We start from the raw sequence: 19,196 nt of genomic DNA on the forward strand, positions 1-19,196 counted from the left end.
ATCCAAATGGTACTCCTGCTCAAAATTTACATATTTGCATAGTTTTGTTTTTTGCTTGCTATTCTGTAACATGCTCTGATCTTACCTGCTGGAAGAGCGTGTAATAAATGACCATGTTTTGTTTGTAATGTGCAAAATTTAGAAACTTTTATATACCGGTATTTGTGGGGACATCATACCGGTTCACATAGTAACTGAAAGATTGGAAAATACATTGCAACAGGGGAATGTAACTGGGCGGGGGGAAGAACAGAAAGGCAGTAGGAAGGATAGGAGAACAAGAAGGTAATAACCAAAACAATTTACAATGAAATGGGGAAAGAGGAGGAGATAATCCTAGGAACTTCTTTAAGTTTCAAATATCTGTCTTTTCTTGTAGCTTATATTTGCTAAGCCCTAGATCATAATTTAAAAAATGTAAATACCACGAACACTGTTCATATCTGTTTAAGGAATTAAAATACGTACCTCCTGCATTGGATTTTAGTTCTGGAAAAAAGTGATGATACAGGTGAGAGCAGATGCTAAGGAGCCCATGAAATGGTAGTTTGTTTTTTTTTTTCCAGTGTCTGTTTAGCTTATTCTAAATTGCAAGACAGGGATACTTCTGTTACTATCTGACAGGGAAAGATTTTGTACCCTCTTTTCCAGTCATATGTTGCCCTCTAGTGGCCTCATTGTATGAGTAAACTGCACACTGTTGAGCAAATCATGTCAGCATCTATTACACATGGCAACCTCTTTGTATAAGTAAATCTACCCTTCGGCTCCCTTTTCTCCCCTGTTACCTTGTAGTTTGCAAGGGGTTTCATTGTATATAACCCTGACTTAAACTGGAGTGCAGACAGATTTATTGATTTAATAAGTTTGTTCTTTTAGCAGATCTGCCCATTATTTTGTTTTACTGTTTGATGTGTGGAGTTTTTTCATTCAAATGATTTACTCTTCTACCAGGTATTTATTTGAACAGGGAAATCATCGTAAATATCAGTGCTTTGGAGAATGGTTGCACAGTATGTGTATTCATGGAGCAGGCATATTCATGTATTTGGGTATTTCTTTTACGTGGCCTTCCCTGCAACTGATTTGCCAGGAGGAGTTCTCCAGGTTGTGGAAATAACAGGAAGCATTTGTGCTTCCAATAGAGGAGATCAAATGGTATCTCCAAAGTTCAGTTCAGATGCCTTGGGAGTGATAAAACCCCCAAGTCTTACAGAAGCCCTGCAGTAATCTTTTGCATGCATTGTTTCCATTGGTACTGCTTTTGTATTATCTAGAGAAAACAATGCGGATACATTCTTAGCACACAGATCTTGTGTTATTCCTATCCAAAGGTTAGCAAGAAGCTGAAAGTGTTAGATTGCTTACTGTTGCTGACACTGTATGATTTATGGAAGCCAACTTTTCAAAACAATTGAGGATATTAAACTTAACACACATTACCCCTCCTTAGTCATAGTGAAGGAGTTTTCTCAATATTGGGGGTGCTGGCACCCATGGTATGGCTTCCAGAGGTGTTTATGCAGAAAAAGAATATTGTTTGTAAGTTACGGAATATGTTAGTGGACTATAGCTTACTTTGTTTTTACTGTTATTTAAAGTATGAACTTGGAAGTAAATACCTGTCTTAGTTATTTTTAAAATTTCTCTTGCTCCGTATTGCCCAAATTTATTCCCACCCTGGCTCTCCACTTTGAAATTAAAGACAGAGAGGGGCTCATGAGCACCCACAAATGGCAGGAGTATGTGTATGTATACACACACACACACACACGACAGATGCGAGTCTCCATAGTTTGGGGGGGAGGGGGCTTACTGTCTGGAGCAAATCTTTATTAATATTATTTGAAACAAGTAAAATAAAAGAACACCTTGATATTGTTAAATATGGCATATCAAACAACCACAAATACAGTAGAGTAGGACTTCAAATTATGAACGAAAAGTATTGGGAGTAAGCCAATGATGATGAATAACCCAGTGCTCTTCACCTTAAACCAGATATTGTGGACGCTGCACAGCTAACAATGTTCAATGACCATCATACTAGGCTTCCTCGTCTGGGCTTTCGCCAAATCAACTCGGCCTTATAAATAATCATAGGTCATATTAGTAAAGTTATTTTTTTAAGAATTTTTCTCTTATGCAATTAAAATTCACCAAAACAAGGCAGTATTTAGCCTAAGGTAATATCATGCTTTATGCAAATCCAACATTGAAGATTTCAACTTATCTTTCAGCGCTTCAGTATGTGAAAATTATCAATCTTAAGCCTTAACAATAGTCGCAGTGCTGATGACCCTATCAAACAACCAAACATATGTCCCTATGTGCATGCATAGGTTTGACAATATGATAGAAATGTCCCTGCATATATCCAGCTTTTGTACAGATACTAAATCAGTGTTATAGCATCTGATAATTCACATACCAAGATCATATGGCGTTATACTGAATCATAATATGGATGAGCTCAAAACATACATATTAACATTACATATGTTTATATATCAAAAGGTCACAACAATTTCTTGTAAATACCAACTCACAAAAAGCATTGTTCAAAATGTATACAGAACAAACACCTGATACAGTGGTAAATGTGAACAATTTGCATTTATTCAAAAACCAGCTTGAAGATTGCACTTGAAAATGGTGTTCCTCCTGAGTATGATGTCAATTACCCTGAAAAGGCCCTTGTTTCGCTGAATGCAGCTTCCTCAGGGGGAAACTGACGAGTCAGACACCCAAAAATCTAATGGTGCTCCACATATGCCAAAGCAGGTTTAAAATGCCGATAGGTTTATTACACTGGCTTAAGTTGCTAGGCTCAAGGTCATTTAGAAAAAAGAAGCACAGGAGGTACTGATTACGTTGTTAGTATCCATAGGACTTTTCCTTCACTTACAGGGGAGATGTGAAAAGGCAACTATTAACATCTGAGAATTAGTACATATGGGTATTTCCAAATTTGTAGAAAGCAACTGAAATTATAAGCGCGGGGTCACCCCTCTTGTCAGGCAGCCGCGCATTGAAAATCACAATAAAATAAAGGTTTAAATGTTTCCCACAGCAGTGCTTTCCTCCCATGCCCTGCATACCAACAGGAACCTGAAACGAGGTGGGTCAAGATCACAATCGACCAGTGGCTCCTGGAGGTGATACGAGAATGGTATGCACTGGAGTTTCGCAGTATTCCTTGGGATGTGTTCATGGTGTCCCCTTTCCAATTCCCACAGAAGAAGCAGGCAGTGGAGTTCACGCTTCAAAGGCTCCTCAGACTGAGGGCCTGTAGTTCTGGTGCCCACGTCTCAAGAAAATATGGGGCGATATTCCATTTATTTTGTTATGCCCAAGAAGGAGGGCTCTTTTTGTCCCATCCTGGATCTCAAGAGGGTCAGCCGCCACATTTTCTCATGGAAACCATATGCTCTGTGATAATGGCAGTGCAGTCGGGGGGAATTCTGACCTCCTTGAATCTGTCAGAGGCTTACTTTCATATTCCCATCCAATGGGAACACCAACACGTTCTACGCTTTGTGGTGTTGAGGCACCATTATAAGTTTCGGGCGTTGCCATTTTCCAATGTTATGGTGGTGGTAGTCTCAACTAAATTGACCTCCTTCCTATATCATACTCCACATTTGACGCAATTGAGCACCAATATATTGTCCTTCATAATAGGTATCATAGTTTGGTAATTAAACCATAATAACTCAACCTTATAAATAATCATTGGTCAGTCCATATTTTTAGATATTTTTTTGTGCATAAATAATCCCCGTGAAAAGTAAATCACATAATCATAAAAATCTTCTTAAGTTTTCTTCTCAATCTTGATCATAAGAGCAATACTTATCTTAAGTTCAAAATCATCTGAGTTTTTATCTTATTTCGTACGCCGCAGTTCATACTCAATGCAAGCTCACTTGTAGTCTGCTCAATTTATGCCCGACACTGTACTGTGTTTCGGACTTAATCATGTCCTTCATCAAGGGCTGTATATCTGCGTCTAGAATCAATAAATATTGTTGATAATACACCACAATTTATTGTCCATAAGGCACAATGCAACAGTACTCACTTTTGTGATAGCATGGCGTTTCTCAGGGTTTCTTAACTACTTCTCTTCCGGCTATCTCAATGCTACAGCATTTAAACTCTCCCGCGCTGGTTGACGTCCTACCTACGTCACTTCCGATTATAAAGCATACCAATCTATAGCGTTATTTAATCCAGATGGATACATAGAATGCATTCGGAAGATCCATTGCTGTTCCCGTAGATTTAATACCCGATTCGGATCTCCTCCTCTCAGATTTAAAGGGACCACATCAATAACACGCCACTGTAATTGTGCAAAACTATGACTTTTCTCAATACAATGGATTACCATTGGTGCTGTTAGCTTAGCAGTGGTAATACAGCTACGATGTTCGATTAATCGTGTTCTAATGGAGCGTTTTGTACGACCAATATAATATAGACCACAAGGGCACTGAATTAAATATATAACTCCTGTTGTCCTACAGTCTGAATATTGTCGAGCTGTATGAATTACTCCAAATTTATCCATCCAATCACTTCCAACTATACTCTGCTCACACAGTGCACATTGTGTGCCCATTTGACATTTCCAATGGCCCACCTTATCCGATGAGCACCGGTTGTTACAAGGAATCAAAAAAGAATGTGAAACCACGTCCCCGATATTTCTGCCTCTTGTATATGTGATGATAGGAAACTGTTGAAATATCTGATGAGTTCTTAAAATCGACCAATGTTGGCGTATCAAAGCAGCTACTGACGCAGCGCGATTTGTATATGGAATAGTACCGGGCGTGTGTCTTCATTTCCTGAATTTTTGTCTAATAACAACCACTGGCGTTCAGCATGGTACGCTCTTTTTTGTGCTTTTTTAATACACTTATATGGATATCCACGCAACAATAAACGACGTTGTAACTGTTCAGCTTGTATTAAAAATTCTTGTCTAGAGTCACAAATTCGTCTAATACGTAGAAATTGCCCTATCGGTAAATTCACTCTTAAATGGTAAGGATGGTAACTTGTGAAATGTAATAATGTGTTTCTTTCGATGTAGCGAACCCAATTCGTAACATGTTGAAATTGTGCTGCGGGATACAATTTAGTTGTCTCAAAAGAGGCCACATATAAGTTGGCTAAACTTGGAGCCATTGTGGCACCCATTGCTGTGCCACACCGTTGTTTGTACCACACATCCTGGAACACGAAGTAATTCTCACATAAAGCAATTTGAGCGATAGAAATTAGAAATGGAGTGGGAATGCGGTGGGGACGCTCTCTCTGCTCCAAAATCAGTTCTAAAATTTGTAATGTAGCTGTCTGCGGTATGCTCGTGTAGAGAGCATGGGATAGAGGATTCTTAACCATGTGAAATCAAGAGTAATGCCAGAAATCAAGTAGGTAGAGAGGCAGGCACTGAGACTTTTAACTGCTATCGTAGTTTCTAGAAGCTCAAATTATCCTAATGGTATTCAGAGAACCTTACGTTATATAACACACTTGCAGAAAGATATTGGTACATAAATTATGATCTCATGTCAGTTTTCACTAAGAGGAGAGGGAGTGGAAGCAGCTGTGAGGGTCATATTGCTTCTGGGTACAATGCAAACTTACAAAACATGCTTGCATTTCTTTAATTATCTGTTTTCATAAGAACAGTTTCTGCTTTGCTGTTAAAGCATTAACATGAAATTAGTAGCATTTGAAAAATAAAGCCTCAAAACATCTGCTGAGTGTTCCATGGTTCTGCATTTTATCTATCTATCTATCTATCTCTATTTCTTTCTTTCTTTCTTTCTTTATTAATTATATTTATATACTGTTGTTCTGGGTCAATCACAGCAATTTACAATGCATGAGATAAAACATAACCAAATGATAATATAAAATCGAAAAAAACCACAAATACATAGTAAAAACATCAATTATAATAATTAAAATACGACCTAAAATATAATAAAGTAAAATAAGATAAGCTCAAAATAAAAACAAAGATTAAAAGAGAAAAGAGTGCCTCATTTAGTATTCCAGAATCCAGAACCATCATACAATCCAGAGAAAAAGGGGAATTGCTTTAATTAGCATTGTTTTTGTAGGCTAATTTAAAAAGCCAAGTCCAGTTTTTCAATAATTAATGTATTCCCAGTGCTTTTGCACTTAATTCAAAATTTCCACAGTATTCCTTATCTTTTTATTTTTGGATCCAATAATGAGTATTAAATTTGTGCTACAGTCGCATGTTTTTCATATTGTTTTATATTTAGCAGAAAGAACACCCTTAGGAAACTGTTGAGTGCTAGAAATAACTTCAGAATTGGGCAAGTTCTTCTCCCTCCTCCTCACTTTCCTCTACTTTCCCCGATCCAAAGAAACAACATTTTTCCATCTTCTCGTAGCTACTTGTAAAAATCTATTGTAATTGTGTTTGCTCACTGCAGTTTTGGCAATTAATGAGTAAAAGTAGCGCTCATTATATTTTATCATACTGAAACAGTTGCTGGATAAGTTGGATTATGGCCAGTGATCAAGCACACTCTGGAAACACAGCCTTGTTTGCCCTAATGTAAAAAGACAGCTTCTTTCTTTGACTGACAGCGCTGACATGTGGTCATAATGAAGTTCAGATTAATTAATGAAAGTATCTTTGTATTTTAATCTTTCAAGTTTGCAGCGAGACAGCTTTGTACATTTGCTGTAATCATATTTGGTAATGTGTGCTCCAGTAGCTGATTCAGCAGTGCAGACTGTCACCTGTCAGACTTTTTAAACACTTTGATTCATTCCACTCCACAAGATGAACTGATCAGGTTAAGCCCAGCTGAGTTCTGGGAAAGCAGAAATAGCTATGTCCATTTGTCCTAAATGTGTTATAAAGCAATTTGTGTGTGTAATGGTCAAGGGATAATTTTAACTGCCAGTGTTACGAGAACAGTCATTCGATATTGGGGAATGCAATGTGCAGAGCCCTGTTTAGAAGCTAAATCTTGCTGCAGTCACAAGAATATGTTTTGGCTCTTGAAGTCCTTCTATGTGGCAAATGTCTGTATGCCCAAAAAGACCATGTGAATGCTCAACTATGGTGGCACTGATGCCATTTCATATTGGCATGAGTCCCACGTTGAGATTGTGCCAGAAAGGCACATTAAATCCTCCATGTTAGAGATGCAGACTAGTATGTATTTGCTTCAGAGTTTCTGTAGTTTTTAGAAAAAAAGAGATACAGTATTACATAAAACAGTACTTCCTGAAATTTACAAATTTACCTCATGCAAGTTCCTGACCTAAATTTTGTTAACTTCAGCACTCCTCAAAGTGAAGGTGGATAGCACAGGCCTTAAATATGGCATGGATGGTGTTCAGGCAATTCCTCCTTGTGGATTTATCACAGCCACTCGTTACTGACCTGTGAGACCTAAGTCCTTTGCCTCTCCTGTAGCTCTACGTGACTTGCTTTTGATATGGCTATATAGCCAATAGGGTCTAGTTTTAAAATGATTTATTCATAAATCACAACTGTATTTAATCTGTAACCTGATGAGTCACTTGACTTAAATATATGCATTTGTATGTACCAGCATTTCCCAAACATTGTGCTTGTGGGCCTGCTGAGGTATGCCACAGAAGTCCTCATTGCCTAATTCTTAGATCCAGACTAGCATCTGGACTTTGCTTTTAGCACCTCACAGCAACAAGAGTCACTATGGTGGCTCAAACATGTAGGAGCTCCTTTCTGAGAACATGCGTAATCATATATGTCTCTTCTTCCTAACTACAGTATGAGCCCTGGACTGTGGAAATTAAAGGACAGCAGCAGGGTATGGATAGCTGGGCCCCATTTTGTTTAGTGCACACATCACTTACTCTTCATCTCCCTCCTGAACTTCCTCCTTTGAATCATTTCAGCCTGTCTTATCCTCAGACTGCATGAGGCAGGGAGAGTATGAACTGAGTAAGGGATGTGACTCATTCTGAGATTTGAGAGCAGCAGCAGTGGACTAGCTCTGGCAGCCACATGCAGCTTTCTATAAGGATGGACACCACCTTAACTAGGGTGCAACCAGGTTACTGGCACTATTTAAAAAGGAGATGGAGCAGCTTTTAAACTAAAACACGGGGGAAAGCCGCCAGTCGCTCAGCAGCGCATGGCTCAGAGGGTGTTATCTTCGAAAGATACTAACTAAACAGGAAAGTTAGATTATCCTGACAGAGGTTCCAATAAGGGCAAGAGTATCCCAGATGCCTTTAAGTAAAGAGATGATGCAAATTATCCCTGTCAACTACATGAGGTAGTATATACAAGCAAAAAACATACCTTGAAACGTCTGTATGCAAATGCCAGAAGTCTAAAAAAAATAGTGAGTTGGAATGTATAGCAGCGAATGAAAAGATAGACATAATTGGCATTCCAGAGACCTGTTGGAAAGAGGATAACCAATGGGACAGTGCCATACTAGGGTGGGGGGGTGGGGCTATATGTTAGGGATGGCATAGAGTCAAACAGGATAGATCCTGAAAGAGACTAAGTGCACTGTGGAATCTGTATGGATAGAAATTCCATGTGTGATGGGGAAGAGTATAGCGATGGGGGTATAGTATCGTCCACCTGGTCAGAATGAAAAGATGGATGATGAAATACTAACAGAAATTAGGTAAGCTGACAAATTTAGCAGACTTCAGTTACCTCAGTATTGACAGCTAAATGCCACATTATGATATGCTAGAGAGGTAAAGTTTCCAGATGAAATAAATACTGCTTTTATGTCAGCTGGGCCAAGAACCTATAAGAGGAGAGCTGTTGTAGACCCAATTTTTTATGGCATGCAGGATTTAGAACGAGACGTAATGGTAGTGGAACCACTTGGCAATAGTAATCATAATGCAATCAAAATTGACTTAATAAAGGGGGGAGGGGAACATTAAGGAAAACAACTGCTTCACAAGGGGGACTTTGATAAAACAATACAAAAATAAAATAAAAAAACAAAAACAAAAAAAACTAAAAGGTGCAGCTGAAAAAGTTAAGAGTTTACATCAGGCATGGATATTCTTTAAAAATCCAAAATATGAAGTGTATTGTTTGGATTTATATCAACGAACAGACTTATCACAGATGGTTTTATATTAAAGTTGCATGTTCACTGCTTTTGTGTGATCGAGTTGATCTTCCTTAGGAACCTGACCTTTGGCGCTACACTTTATATTTTGAATTTACCTTTGTGTGTACTGCTCATCCCCTCCAATTTGTATATTCCATTCTTAAAAATACCATCTTGGAAGCTCAGACTAGATGTATTCCATGCATTATAAAAGGTAAAAGGAAAGCCAAATGACTGTTGGCATGGTTAAAAGGTCAGGTGAAAGAGGCTATTAAAGCCACAAGAACGTCTTTCAAGAAAATAGGAAAAAGCATAAGCACTAGCATAAGCACTGACAAGTTAGATGCAAAACAATGATAACGAAGGCAAAAAGAGAATTTGAAAAGAAAACTTGATGTAGAGGCAAAAACTCATAATAAAAACTTTTTCAAATGCATCTGAAGCAGGAAGCCTTTGAGGGAGTCAATTGGATCATTAGATGATTGAGAGTAAAAGGGGTAGTTAGGGAAAACGAGGCACTTGCAGAAAGGCTAAATTAATTCTTTGCTTCAGTGTTTGCTTACAGAAGAAGATGTTTGGAAATATCTGTATCAGAAACCGTGTTTAATGGTGATGATTTGGAGGAAATGAAACAAATCACGGTGAATCTGGAAGATATAGGGCAAATTGACAAACTAAAGAGGAACAAATCGCCTTGACTAGATGGCGTACACCCCAAATTTGTGTGAGAAATAAAAAATGAAATTACAGACCTATCACTAGTAATTTATACCCTATCATTAAAATCACCTATTTTACTTGAAGCTTGGAGGGTGGCCAATGTAATGCCAGTTTTTAAAAAGGGTTCTGAGGTGTTCCATGAAACTGTAGATTGGTGAGCCTGACGTTAATGCTGGGAAAAATTGTAGAAATTATTCTAAGGAACAAAATTGTAGAACATATAGACAGACATGGTTTAATGCGGCACAGCTAACATGGATTTACCCAAGGGAAGTCTTGTTTTACCAATCTACATTTTTTTTTTTAAATGAGCCAATGGATATGGTATATTTGTATTTTCAGAAAGTGTTTGACAAAGTCCCTCATGAGAGACTCCTGGGAAAATTGAATAGTCATGGAGTAGGAAGCACTGAGCTATTGTGGACTGCAAACCGGTTAGAAGACAAATGGAGTAGAACTAAATGGCCAATTTTTTTCAGTAGAGGAAGGTAAATAGTGGAGCTCCCCGGGATTCTGTACTGGGGCCGATGGTTTTTAATATATTTATAAATGATCTGGAAAAGGGAACGAGTGAGGTAATCAGATTTGCAGATGACAAAATTATTCTGAGTTGTTAAATCACAAGCAGATTGTGAGAAATTGCAGGAGGACCTTGAGACACGGAGACTTGGCATCCAAATGGCAGACGAAATTTAATGTGGACAAGTGCAAAGTTACACACAAGGAAAAATAAACCAAACCATAGTTACTTTCCTTCTCCGAGGAGAAGCAGGATGGTAGCCCTCACACATGGGCGACATCATCAGATGGAGCCCTGATGTGGGAACCTTATATCAAAGTTTCTAGAACTCTCCATTCTCTTTTTCTGCAGAGCTGTAAGCATTGCAGTGTGAGTGAGCTCACTTTGGCTGTATTTTGGTCTTGTTTCATCACTGGCTCCCTCTCGGTGGCTCCCCGTAGTGTTTTTCCTAGTCAGAGTTTTTGGCACTTCGGGTAAATTTCCTTTCATGGTCTATTTCCCCAGTGGCGGTGGTGCATTGGTGCCAGCCGGCCATCGACACCCCGCCCCCATCATCTTCCATTAATGTACCTTTTGTTTCATCCATCATGGCCACATCCAGCTTTCAGCAATGCCCCCAGTGCTTGAAGACCATGTCCATTATGGATCTGCCTGAGACGTGACCTCTGCCTAGGGGCATCACATGACGTACGTGGTTGCTGCATATGCGCCCTGATGACCCCGAAGGGATGTCTACTTTGACTCAACAAGATGGAGCAACCCTTCGGGTTGAAGCCATCGGCATTGAAGGACTAAGGAACCACACCGATGGACACCAAGCCATCGACATCGGTGGGTATCCGTCTGTTCCATGAACGTCACCAGCTGACGGGGGCGCCGGAGACCGATCATCGTCGATCTCTTCCAGGCTGAGGTCGTCAGGTTCCTTGTCATTGGCCTCTGCACTGGGGAAGGACCAGGCCAAGCATTGAGGAAATCCGAAGACCAGTGGGTTTTGCCCATAGTCTATCAGGAATATCCGTTGAATTTATTATGTGCACGCCAGATTGCCCTCAGTGCCCATTTTGGGGGCTGGTAGCACATCCGGAAGTACTGTTAGCGGAGCTCTCCTCCCTTTTAACGGCCAGAGCAGTTGATCCTGTACCACCAGGGCAAAGAGGGTGGGGATTCTACTCCAGGTACTTCCCGATTCCAAAGAGAACAGGAGGACGTTGTCCCATCCTGGACCTAAGGGCCTTGGGCAAGTTTCTAAAAAAAAAAAGAAAAGTTCAAGATGGTCTCCCTGGGCACCTTGATTCCCCTCTTGAAAAAGGGGACTGCTTGTGCTCCCTTGACCTAAAGGATGCATACACCCATATTGAGATATTCCCTGCTCACAGGAAGTATCTCTGATTTGAGGTGGGAAAACAGCACTTCCAGTACCAGATATTGCTGTTTGGGCTTGCGGCAGCCCCACAGGTCTTCACAAAATATCTAGCCATGGTGGCGGTGCACCTCCGCAGGCTGGGGATGCATGTGTTCCTGTATCTGGACGAATGGCTGGGCAAGAACATGTCTCAGGCAGGGGCCACCAGATCCATGCACTTGACCATCCATGTATTGATGTAACTAAGGTTCGTTCTCAACTACCCAAAGTCCCATCACTTCATTTGGACTCCATAGGAGCCCTGCTAGACATGGCTAAGGCCAAGGCCTTCCTGCCTCACCAGAGGGCCCTGATGACAATTGCAGCAGAGATCCAACAGAGCCAGCAGGTATCAGCCTGGCACATGTTGAAGTTAATGGGCCATATGACCGCAACCATCCATGTCATTCCAATGACACATTTACACATGCACAGATCCCAATGAACTCTGAGGTTGCAGTGGCACCAGGCCACTCAGAGCCTCCAGGATTACAGCCGAGTCACCCCGTCTCTCCAGGACTTGTCCCGGGGACAGTGCTTTCAAATTTGGAATGGGGAATATTGCCTTCCTACTTGTGGTCTCCTCTGTCACCATGGCCACTTTGCAGCCTCACTCTTGGTTGAAGTAGCTCTGCTTGTGCAAGCAGTGCTAACTCTGGCAATGCATATTGCAGCCAATCAGATGTGATTTTGTGCTCACATTCCCCACCCCCAGTGCTCTGACATGCTACCGCTTGCATTTCCGAATTTAAGTATTTGAGCAGGTGGCAGCAGGGGAACATGTTGTCGCCACTGCAGCCAGACCAAGCTCATTCTGCTGTCGCTGTTGGTGGCCTGATTAAATTCAGCTAAGGGCTGCATCTGGCCCATAGGCTGTTGTAGTTTGGTGATCCCTGGCTTAGTGGCTTCATTGACTTGAACCTGAGTTGTTTGAATGGCATGCAAAACCTTGCCTTTGACAGCCATTTAGTGCGTTGTTCACTGATCTCAGTGTAATTTCAAGTGACTATATATCAGTATCATTAAGCCCTCATCAACTAGGTAGTATTTCCGGATTGGTTGGGCATCCACACTGAATTATCCTTTTGCTCCTAGATGAGCCTCCTCTAGAATGAGGAACAAAGAGACCTGTACAGAGAAGTTGTACTGCTATTTTCTCATGCTATTCTTATTTTGTGGCTTATATTTTGCAAGCAGTAAATGTATTTGCTAGAACTGGCAAAAAAAAAAAAAAAAGAACCCAGCAACAATGAAACTAAGTTTCCTTAAGGAATGGAGTGACAGCCTTGGAGAATGTTACCTCCTTTTTGTCTATGAGCAACTGTAACAGGAGTATGGAAGACATAAAATATATATGTATGCAGAAGATGGGGAGTGGAATTCAAGGCATTGGTAGACCTTATTAATAATGCATGTTGTATTCTACTACAATTCCTGCCAGACATCTTTAGGATAAAAAAAACAAACACAACAAAAAAAAACCCTACCATCATAAAATGCCTTTAAATTATTTCTTTCTTTCCTGCCTTTTTCAATATGAAATTCACTTAAAGCAGGATACAACATATAACATTGGCAGCTCCGATAGTGTGCCCCACACGTACACAGGGAATTAATGACACCGGGAAATTGAAAGAATGTTAAGGCCACAGCTGTATTCAACTCACAAATATCAAAACAATTAACTTGTACCTGAGCCGGGATTTGCAATGGACAAAGAACTAGGTTATGCCCCTTTTTGCCGACCTTATACCAAGCAACCCAGCCTCCTTACCTTGTTTTCAAGCAAGGGGAGCCACACTTCCCGAGGTGTAGCCCTGATGCAACATTTAGCATAAAGGTGTCCTTTTTGTCAGCCTAGTGGCTGACCTACTTCAGTGAAAAGTATCTGCAGCCACATTTAAAGCTCCTCACCAGCCTGGGTACCCGCCAGAACCCAAATCTGCAATGTTCAACTCAAACAGGTAGATAATAACAACTGTATAACATTGCAGTATATAGCAAAAGGTGAACAAAACAGCACAAAGTTAGTAATATCGCCAATTCACTAGTTGCATGCAGTGACCCTGCATAAAACAGTACTTCATACTGTGTTTTTGCAGACAAATTTGTACATATATGTATTTATATACCCCAAGTCTATCGGTGAGAACATATGTTTATACAGATATATATATATATTTTTTTTGTAAATAAACCACTATGAGGAACAAAAATTATTGGGCGGGAGGAAGGAAATTGCTGATCTGATCAAAGAGGGATTGCATCTCTGGGGACATGCTATTTAAAAGCCCGCTGACATCATCAGGATGTGACAGTCGTGCCCCCCCCCCCTTTCCCCGAGGAACATCATCTCCTGATCGCGCTGATGCTGGAGAAAGGAGGGGTGGCACCACTGGCTGCAAGCATCTCAGCTTCCCCTGCAGGCTAGGAGACAAGGCAGGGCCCAGCATCTGGCACCAGGTTTATCTGTGGGCCCTGGGCATTTGGCACAGGCCCATCCATTTAGAATGGTAACATACATACGGTCAGAAACCAGTGGTTATAGCAGCTTAAGAATTCTAGTCTAAAGGGAGACTTCAGTAGGGCTAAACTTGAAAGAAATCAACAGCAGGACTAAACGATAAAAATATAAAACATCTCAGTGAAACAATAGATTTATAGCTGTGCTCTCATGGAACTCATAATAAAGTATCATGCAGTTTATAAGCAGTCTGTTTTAATTCTGATGCATGCAGGAAGTAGGTTTCAGCTGCTTCCCAGGTTGGAGAAAGTTGTAGGTTTGTCATTATAGACCTAGTAGAAAGCCAGTTTTTTTTTTTTTTTTTTTAAATTTTAACTTGTTTCCTGAAGTGGGAGTAGTCCTGCATTTGCCAGAGCTCTTCTGGAAGAGAACTCCATGAGGCAGGTGCTCCTGAGAAAATCTATGGGTATCCATTCTTTCGATCTCTTTTGTCTACTAAAGCATCATGGAGCCTCCAAGTGAGATTCTTAGAGGTCTGGAAGACTTATAGGAGGACGGCCTTTCTCTTAGATAGCTTGGTCCATTTTCTCTTAAAGCCTTCAAAATTGGCATCAAGGTTTTGAATTTGGTTCTGTAATAGGATATGGTCATGTAACTAGCATTCCTCTATCAGTCATACAGCAGAGTTTTATATTAGCTGGAGTTTGTGAAGGGTCTTATCTGTTAATTCATAGCAGTAATCCAGTCTTTTGGTTACTTTGGCATGGACTACTGCGATTAGATTCTTCCCTTAATTAGAAGATAGTCTTTGCAATGTGAATAATTAAAAGAGGCAGCTCTTTAAAGTTGCCTGGATTTGTGGGAGCATGGTTAGTTTTGAGTCCAACAAGACTCCAAGGCTTTTGACCTCTATTTTTAGGGAGAATTCAAAAGTTCTGATTGGGATTTTGAGATCAGGGTTCTACCTGTTCATGTCTTGTATCCAAATAATCTCTGTTTTGTTGGGATTCAGGTAGAGTCTGTGGTTTTTAGTCTATTCTTGGATGGCTACATATAAAATTCATAGTTTCTTTATTGTGAGTTAATACATGCTAGGTTGTTTTTTCTTACCTTCATGTTTGCCTTAAGGAATCTCTATATCAAGGAGCATGGGCCCCAGTACTTCTTGATTTACAGTGTCCGTCTCCAGTGTGCCGTCCAGTGCTATTTTAATTTGTTGGAGCAGGCACTTGAAAGTTAACAGAAAATAGTATTAATACATCTGCTGTATCTATTCATAACATAACTTTTTTCAAAGACCCAAAACAAACTAGCCCTTCTGCTTAAATCACCAGTCACTAACAGAACATGTTCGGAAGCCCCTCCCCAAGTGTGAGAACCTGCCAAAAAAGTCAGTGCTTAAACAAATTAATGCTGGGAATTTTTGTAGTTTTGTGTACCTGGTATATTAATAAAAGGGAGGAGTTTCTGAGAAGATTTGCATATCAAAAATATGGATTTTTTTTATTGAAAATGTAAGCCACTTTTTATGTGAGGAATACGTTTTGTAAGAATACAATTTGTCTTTCTTAAAACAAGGTGGTTCTTGAAGCTTCAGAAACCATAAAATGTGAGCGTGAAGACCTCAAGAAACAGCATGAAGAGATGACTTCCAAAGTTGTTCAGCTGGAAGAAGATATTTTATCTGTCACTCAGAAAGCAATAACAAAGGAAACTGAATTAGACAGGTATAATGCACTTAGGACTTCTTGTGAGCATGTGATTTCTTGTCTCATTTCAGTTTTGTGCCTAGCGAGAGTGAAAGCATCTACATGTGTTTTTCTACATTATCTTTTTCTTTATATCCATCATTAGTCTGAAAGGCAAACTGAAGAAAGTAACTCTTGAAAAAGAGCAACTGGAATGTCAGCTGAAGAATGAGAAGGATGAAAAGGAGCTCTATAAGGTAATTTATGATTGAGCACTCTCAGCCAAGTTCATGTGCAAAATATCAGGCAAATGTTAGATCTGTGAACTGTATGACACTAAGTGCAAATGGGCTTTTCTATGAAAGATGTTGCTAACTGTACTCTTAATTGTAGGGGAGGTGCAGTAATTTGGGGAAAATGTTTTTGCACTGTGTATTAGAGTACATAGAAGGTAATTTTCAAAGCCATTTCCACAGGATTTTGAAATATTGCTTGCCATATATGTGGGTTAATGTATGCGAGTAGGGCCTCTATGTACGTGTTTTTACCAGATGTGACTAGGCATTTGTGAGGGCAGGGTTGGAGAGGAATTTACACAAGTATGTGCATAATTTTTCTCAGAAAAAATACCTGCGTGAATTAGCAGGCATACTTGTGCATGGGTGGTTTTTCCTAAGTAATTTTCAAAGGGAAAGTACAGTGGGCCCTTGGGTTACGAACGGCTCGGTTTATGACCAACTTGGGTTACGACCAACATTCAAGGTTTCGGGTTACAAACAAATTTTGTTACGACCAAAATTCTGGTTTTGAGTTACGAACAGACCTCAAATTACAACCATAATATATTAGAGAGAGAGACTAACCATAATGCCCTCACTCTAGATAGGTATTTATATGTCTTGTCTATGGGAGGCCCACCTAGTAACTCGAGGTGAGGTGTTGGTATTAGTGAAGGGGTTAGGGGCCACTTTGACATTCAGAGTGTGGTGTACGAACGGAACAGTGCTCTCGTGAAGATTTGATGACCTTCGGAGTGAGGAAACTCACTCAAAGATGAGATTTGTGCAATGTTCTCTCAACCTCAATTGCGATGGAGAAGGTACAGAGAAGGGCTACCAAAATGATAAAGGGAATGGAACAGCTCCCCTATGAGAAAAGACTAAAGAGGTTAGGACTTTTTAGCTTGGAGAAGAGACAGCTGAGGGGGGATATGATAGAGGTGTTTAAAATTATGAGAGGTATAGAACGGGTAGATGTGAATCGGTTTTTTACTCTTTCAGATAATAGAAAGACTAGGGGGCACTCCATGAAGTTAGTATGTGGCACATTTAAAACTAATCGAAGAAAGTTCTTTTTCACTCAACGCACAATTAAACTCTTGAATTTGTTGCCAGAGGATGTGGTTAGTGCAGTTAGTATAGCTGTGTTTAAAAAAGGATTGGATAAGTTCTTGGAGGAGAAGTCCATTACCTGTTATTAAGTTCACTTAGAGAATAGCCACTGCCATTAGCAATGGTAACGTGGAATAGACTTAGTTTTTGGGTACTTGCCAGGTTCTTATGGCCTGGATTGGCCACTGTTGGAAACAGGATGCTGGGCTTGATGGACCCTTGGTCTAACTCAGTATGGCATGTTCTTATGTTCTTAACCTAGCTTGATGTTACCCAGGTAGAGAGTCCATATGCAGATATTGTAAAGGAACTGGTGGAGGAGGTGAAATTGTTGTTTCTGGTAGGCTAGGTACATTTTATAACCTTTTGGTGAGTTCTGGTAATTAATGACCTTATACAACCATTTTTTATTATAGAAATGGTTAGGTAAGGGATGCTTTTGGGAGGTTCGGAATGCACTATTGGTTTTCCCATTATTTCCTATGGAAAAAATAGTCTTGACTTACAACCAACGGGTTACAACCAGCCCTCTGGAACCAATTGAGTTCATAAGTCAAGGGACCACTGTACATAATTTCTCTTTGCAAATTTGTATAAAGTCTGTGGATGAAAATACATACAGACTTGTGCAGTTAAAAAAAAAAAAACAATAAAAAATTGCCCCCCCTAGTGAATAAAGTTCCTTAAAGAAGCAGTACTAACTAAACCTTTACAAAAAAATGCAGTGAGTGGTGAACTCAGTTTCATTAAGAGTCTCCTTTCTGGTTCTGGTATTTATTTCATTTCTTTGGAGATATAAGTGTTTGATCATTTAAAGCTTTGTCAACTTAGCCACTACCACTGTTTTAATTTAAAATAAATCTCATGCCTCACCAAAACCCGATGTAGGCATCATACTGAGCATGCAACATGCAAGTGAGTAATGGATTTTTAAGAAGTTGATGTTTAAAAACAGGAGTATGTAACCATAATGAAAGGTGCTCACCTTTTTATTCTAGTAAAAGCAATGATACATATTTAGGCCAAAGAAAAGGGGAATGAGATCACAAGACGAAGTAACAGTGCCAAGAACAAGGAAAAGAGGATATTCTATCTAGGACTGTTGCTTTAAAAAAAACCCCTTTACTTTTATGGCCATGAAAATGTTCATGCAGTCAAAACATTGCTGAGCGTAAAAAAAAAGCTCAGTGCATTTTAGGTATTTTTAAAGCAAGTTGAGAAACTTGCCTCACTAACTATTAGAGACTTCTGTCATGTTGGCAAAATAATTTGTTTTATTTAGCAAATTGTTTGGTAAATTGAGAGTAAAATATATTTCTGGGGCTAACTTTCATTTTAAATAAAAATGTCAAGGTTCATGAAGAGATTTGGAGTAATTTTCAGTATAATAATCTTTAATCAAATTCTTTAAAATATGAGATAACTGTATTAATGTTGTATGTGTATAGAGGGAATGCAAAGTGACTTAAAATGTAAAATGTTTTCTCCTTCAAGGACCTATAAAAGAAGAGGTCATGACCTAAAATCGAGGAGATGAAAGGTTTAGAGTAACATTAAGGTAGAAGCTTCTCACATGTGGAACAAGTTACAAGAGGCGTTCAAGAGCAACTCTGATTCATTTTTAACAATTGAGGGCTAGAACTGAAGCAGCAGTAGGAATCCTACTTTGGAGAAAGATGTTCCAAGACATCACATTTTGGAATGGACAGCTCACAGCACAGGATTATTGCATCTTAAGGATCAACAAACCTTTGTTCTTGCATAGGAAAATATTGCATCCTACACCTGCCATATGGCAAATCTGGAGTAATGAGAGAATAATCTATTGCTAACACAAAATTACTTATCAAATTCAGCTTGCAAAT

General features: G+C 39.6%; 1 protein-coding gene across 3 annotated transcripts in view; it reads left to right on the forward strand.

Moving 5' to 3' along the window:
• The window catches only part of TAX1BP1 (Tax1 binding protein 1), a 262,473-nt gene that overhangs the window by 99,384 nt on the left and 143,893 nt on the right, over positions 1 to 19,196 (forward strand). For all 3 annotated transcript variants that reach the window (XM_029589185.1, XM_029589184.1, XM_029589183.1), the window contains exons 6-7: positions 15,831 to 15,979; positions 16,107 to 16,197. In XM_029589185.1, coding sequence (XP_029445045.1) covers positions 15,831 to 15,979; positions 16,107 to 16,197 — 240 coding nt within the window. The remainder of the gene's footprint in view (positions 1 to 15,830; positions 15,980 to 16,106; positions 16,198 to 19,196) is intronic.

The sequence above is a fragment of the Rhinatrema bivittatum genome, chromosome 2 (assembly GCF_901001135.1).
Source record: "Rhinatrema bivittatum chromosome 2, aRhiBiv1.1, whole genome shotgun sequence".
Taxonomy (NCBI): Eukaryota; Metazoa; Chordata; class Amphibia; order Gymnophiona; family Rhinatrematidae; genus Rhinatrema; species Rhinatrema bivittatum.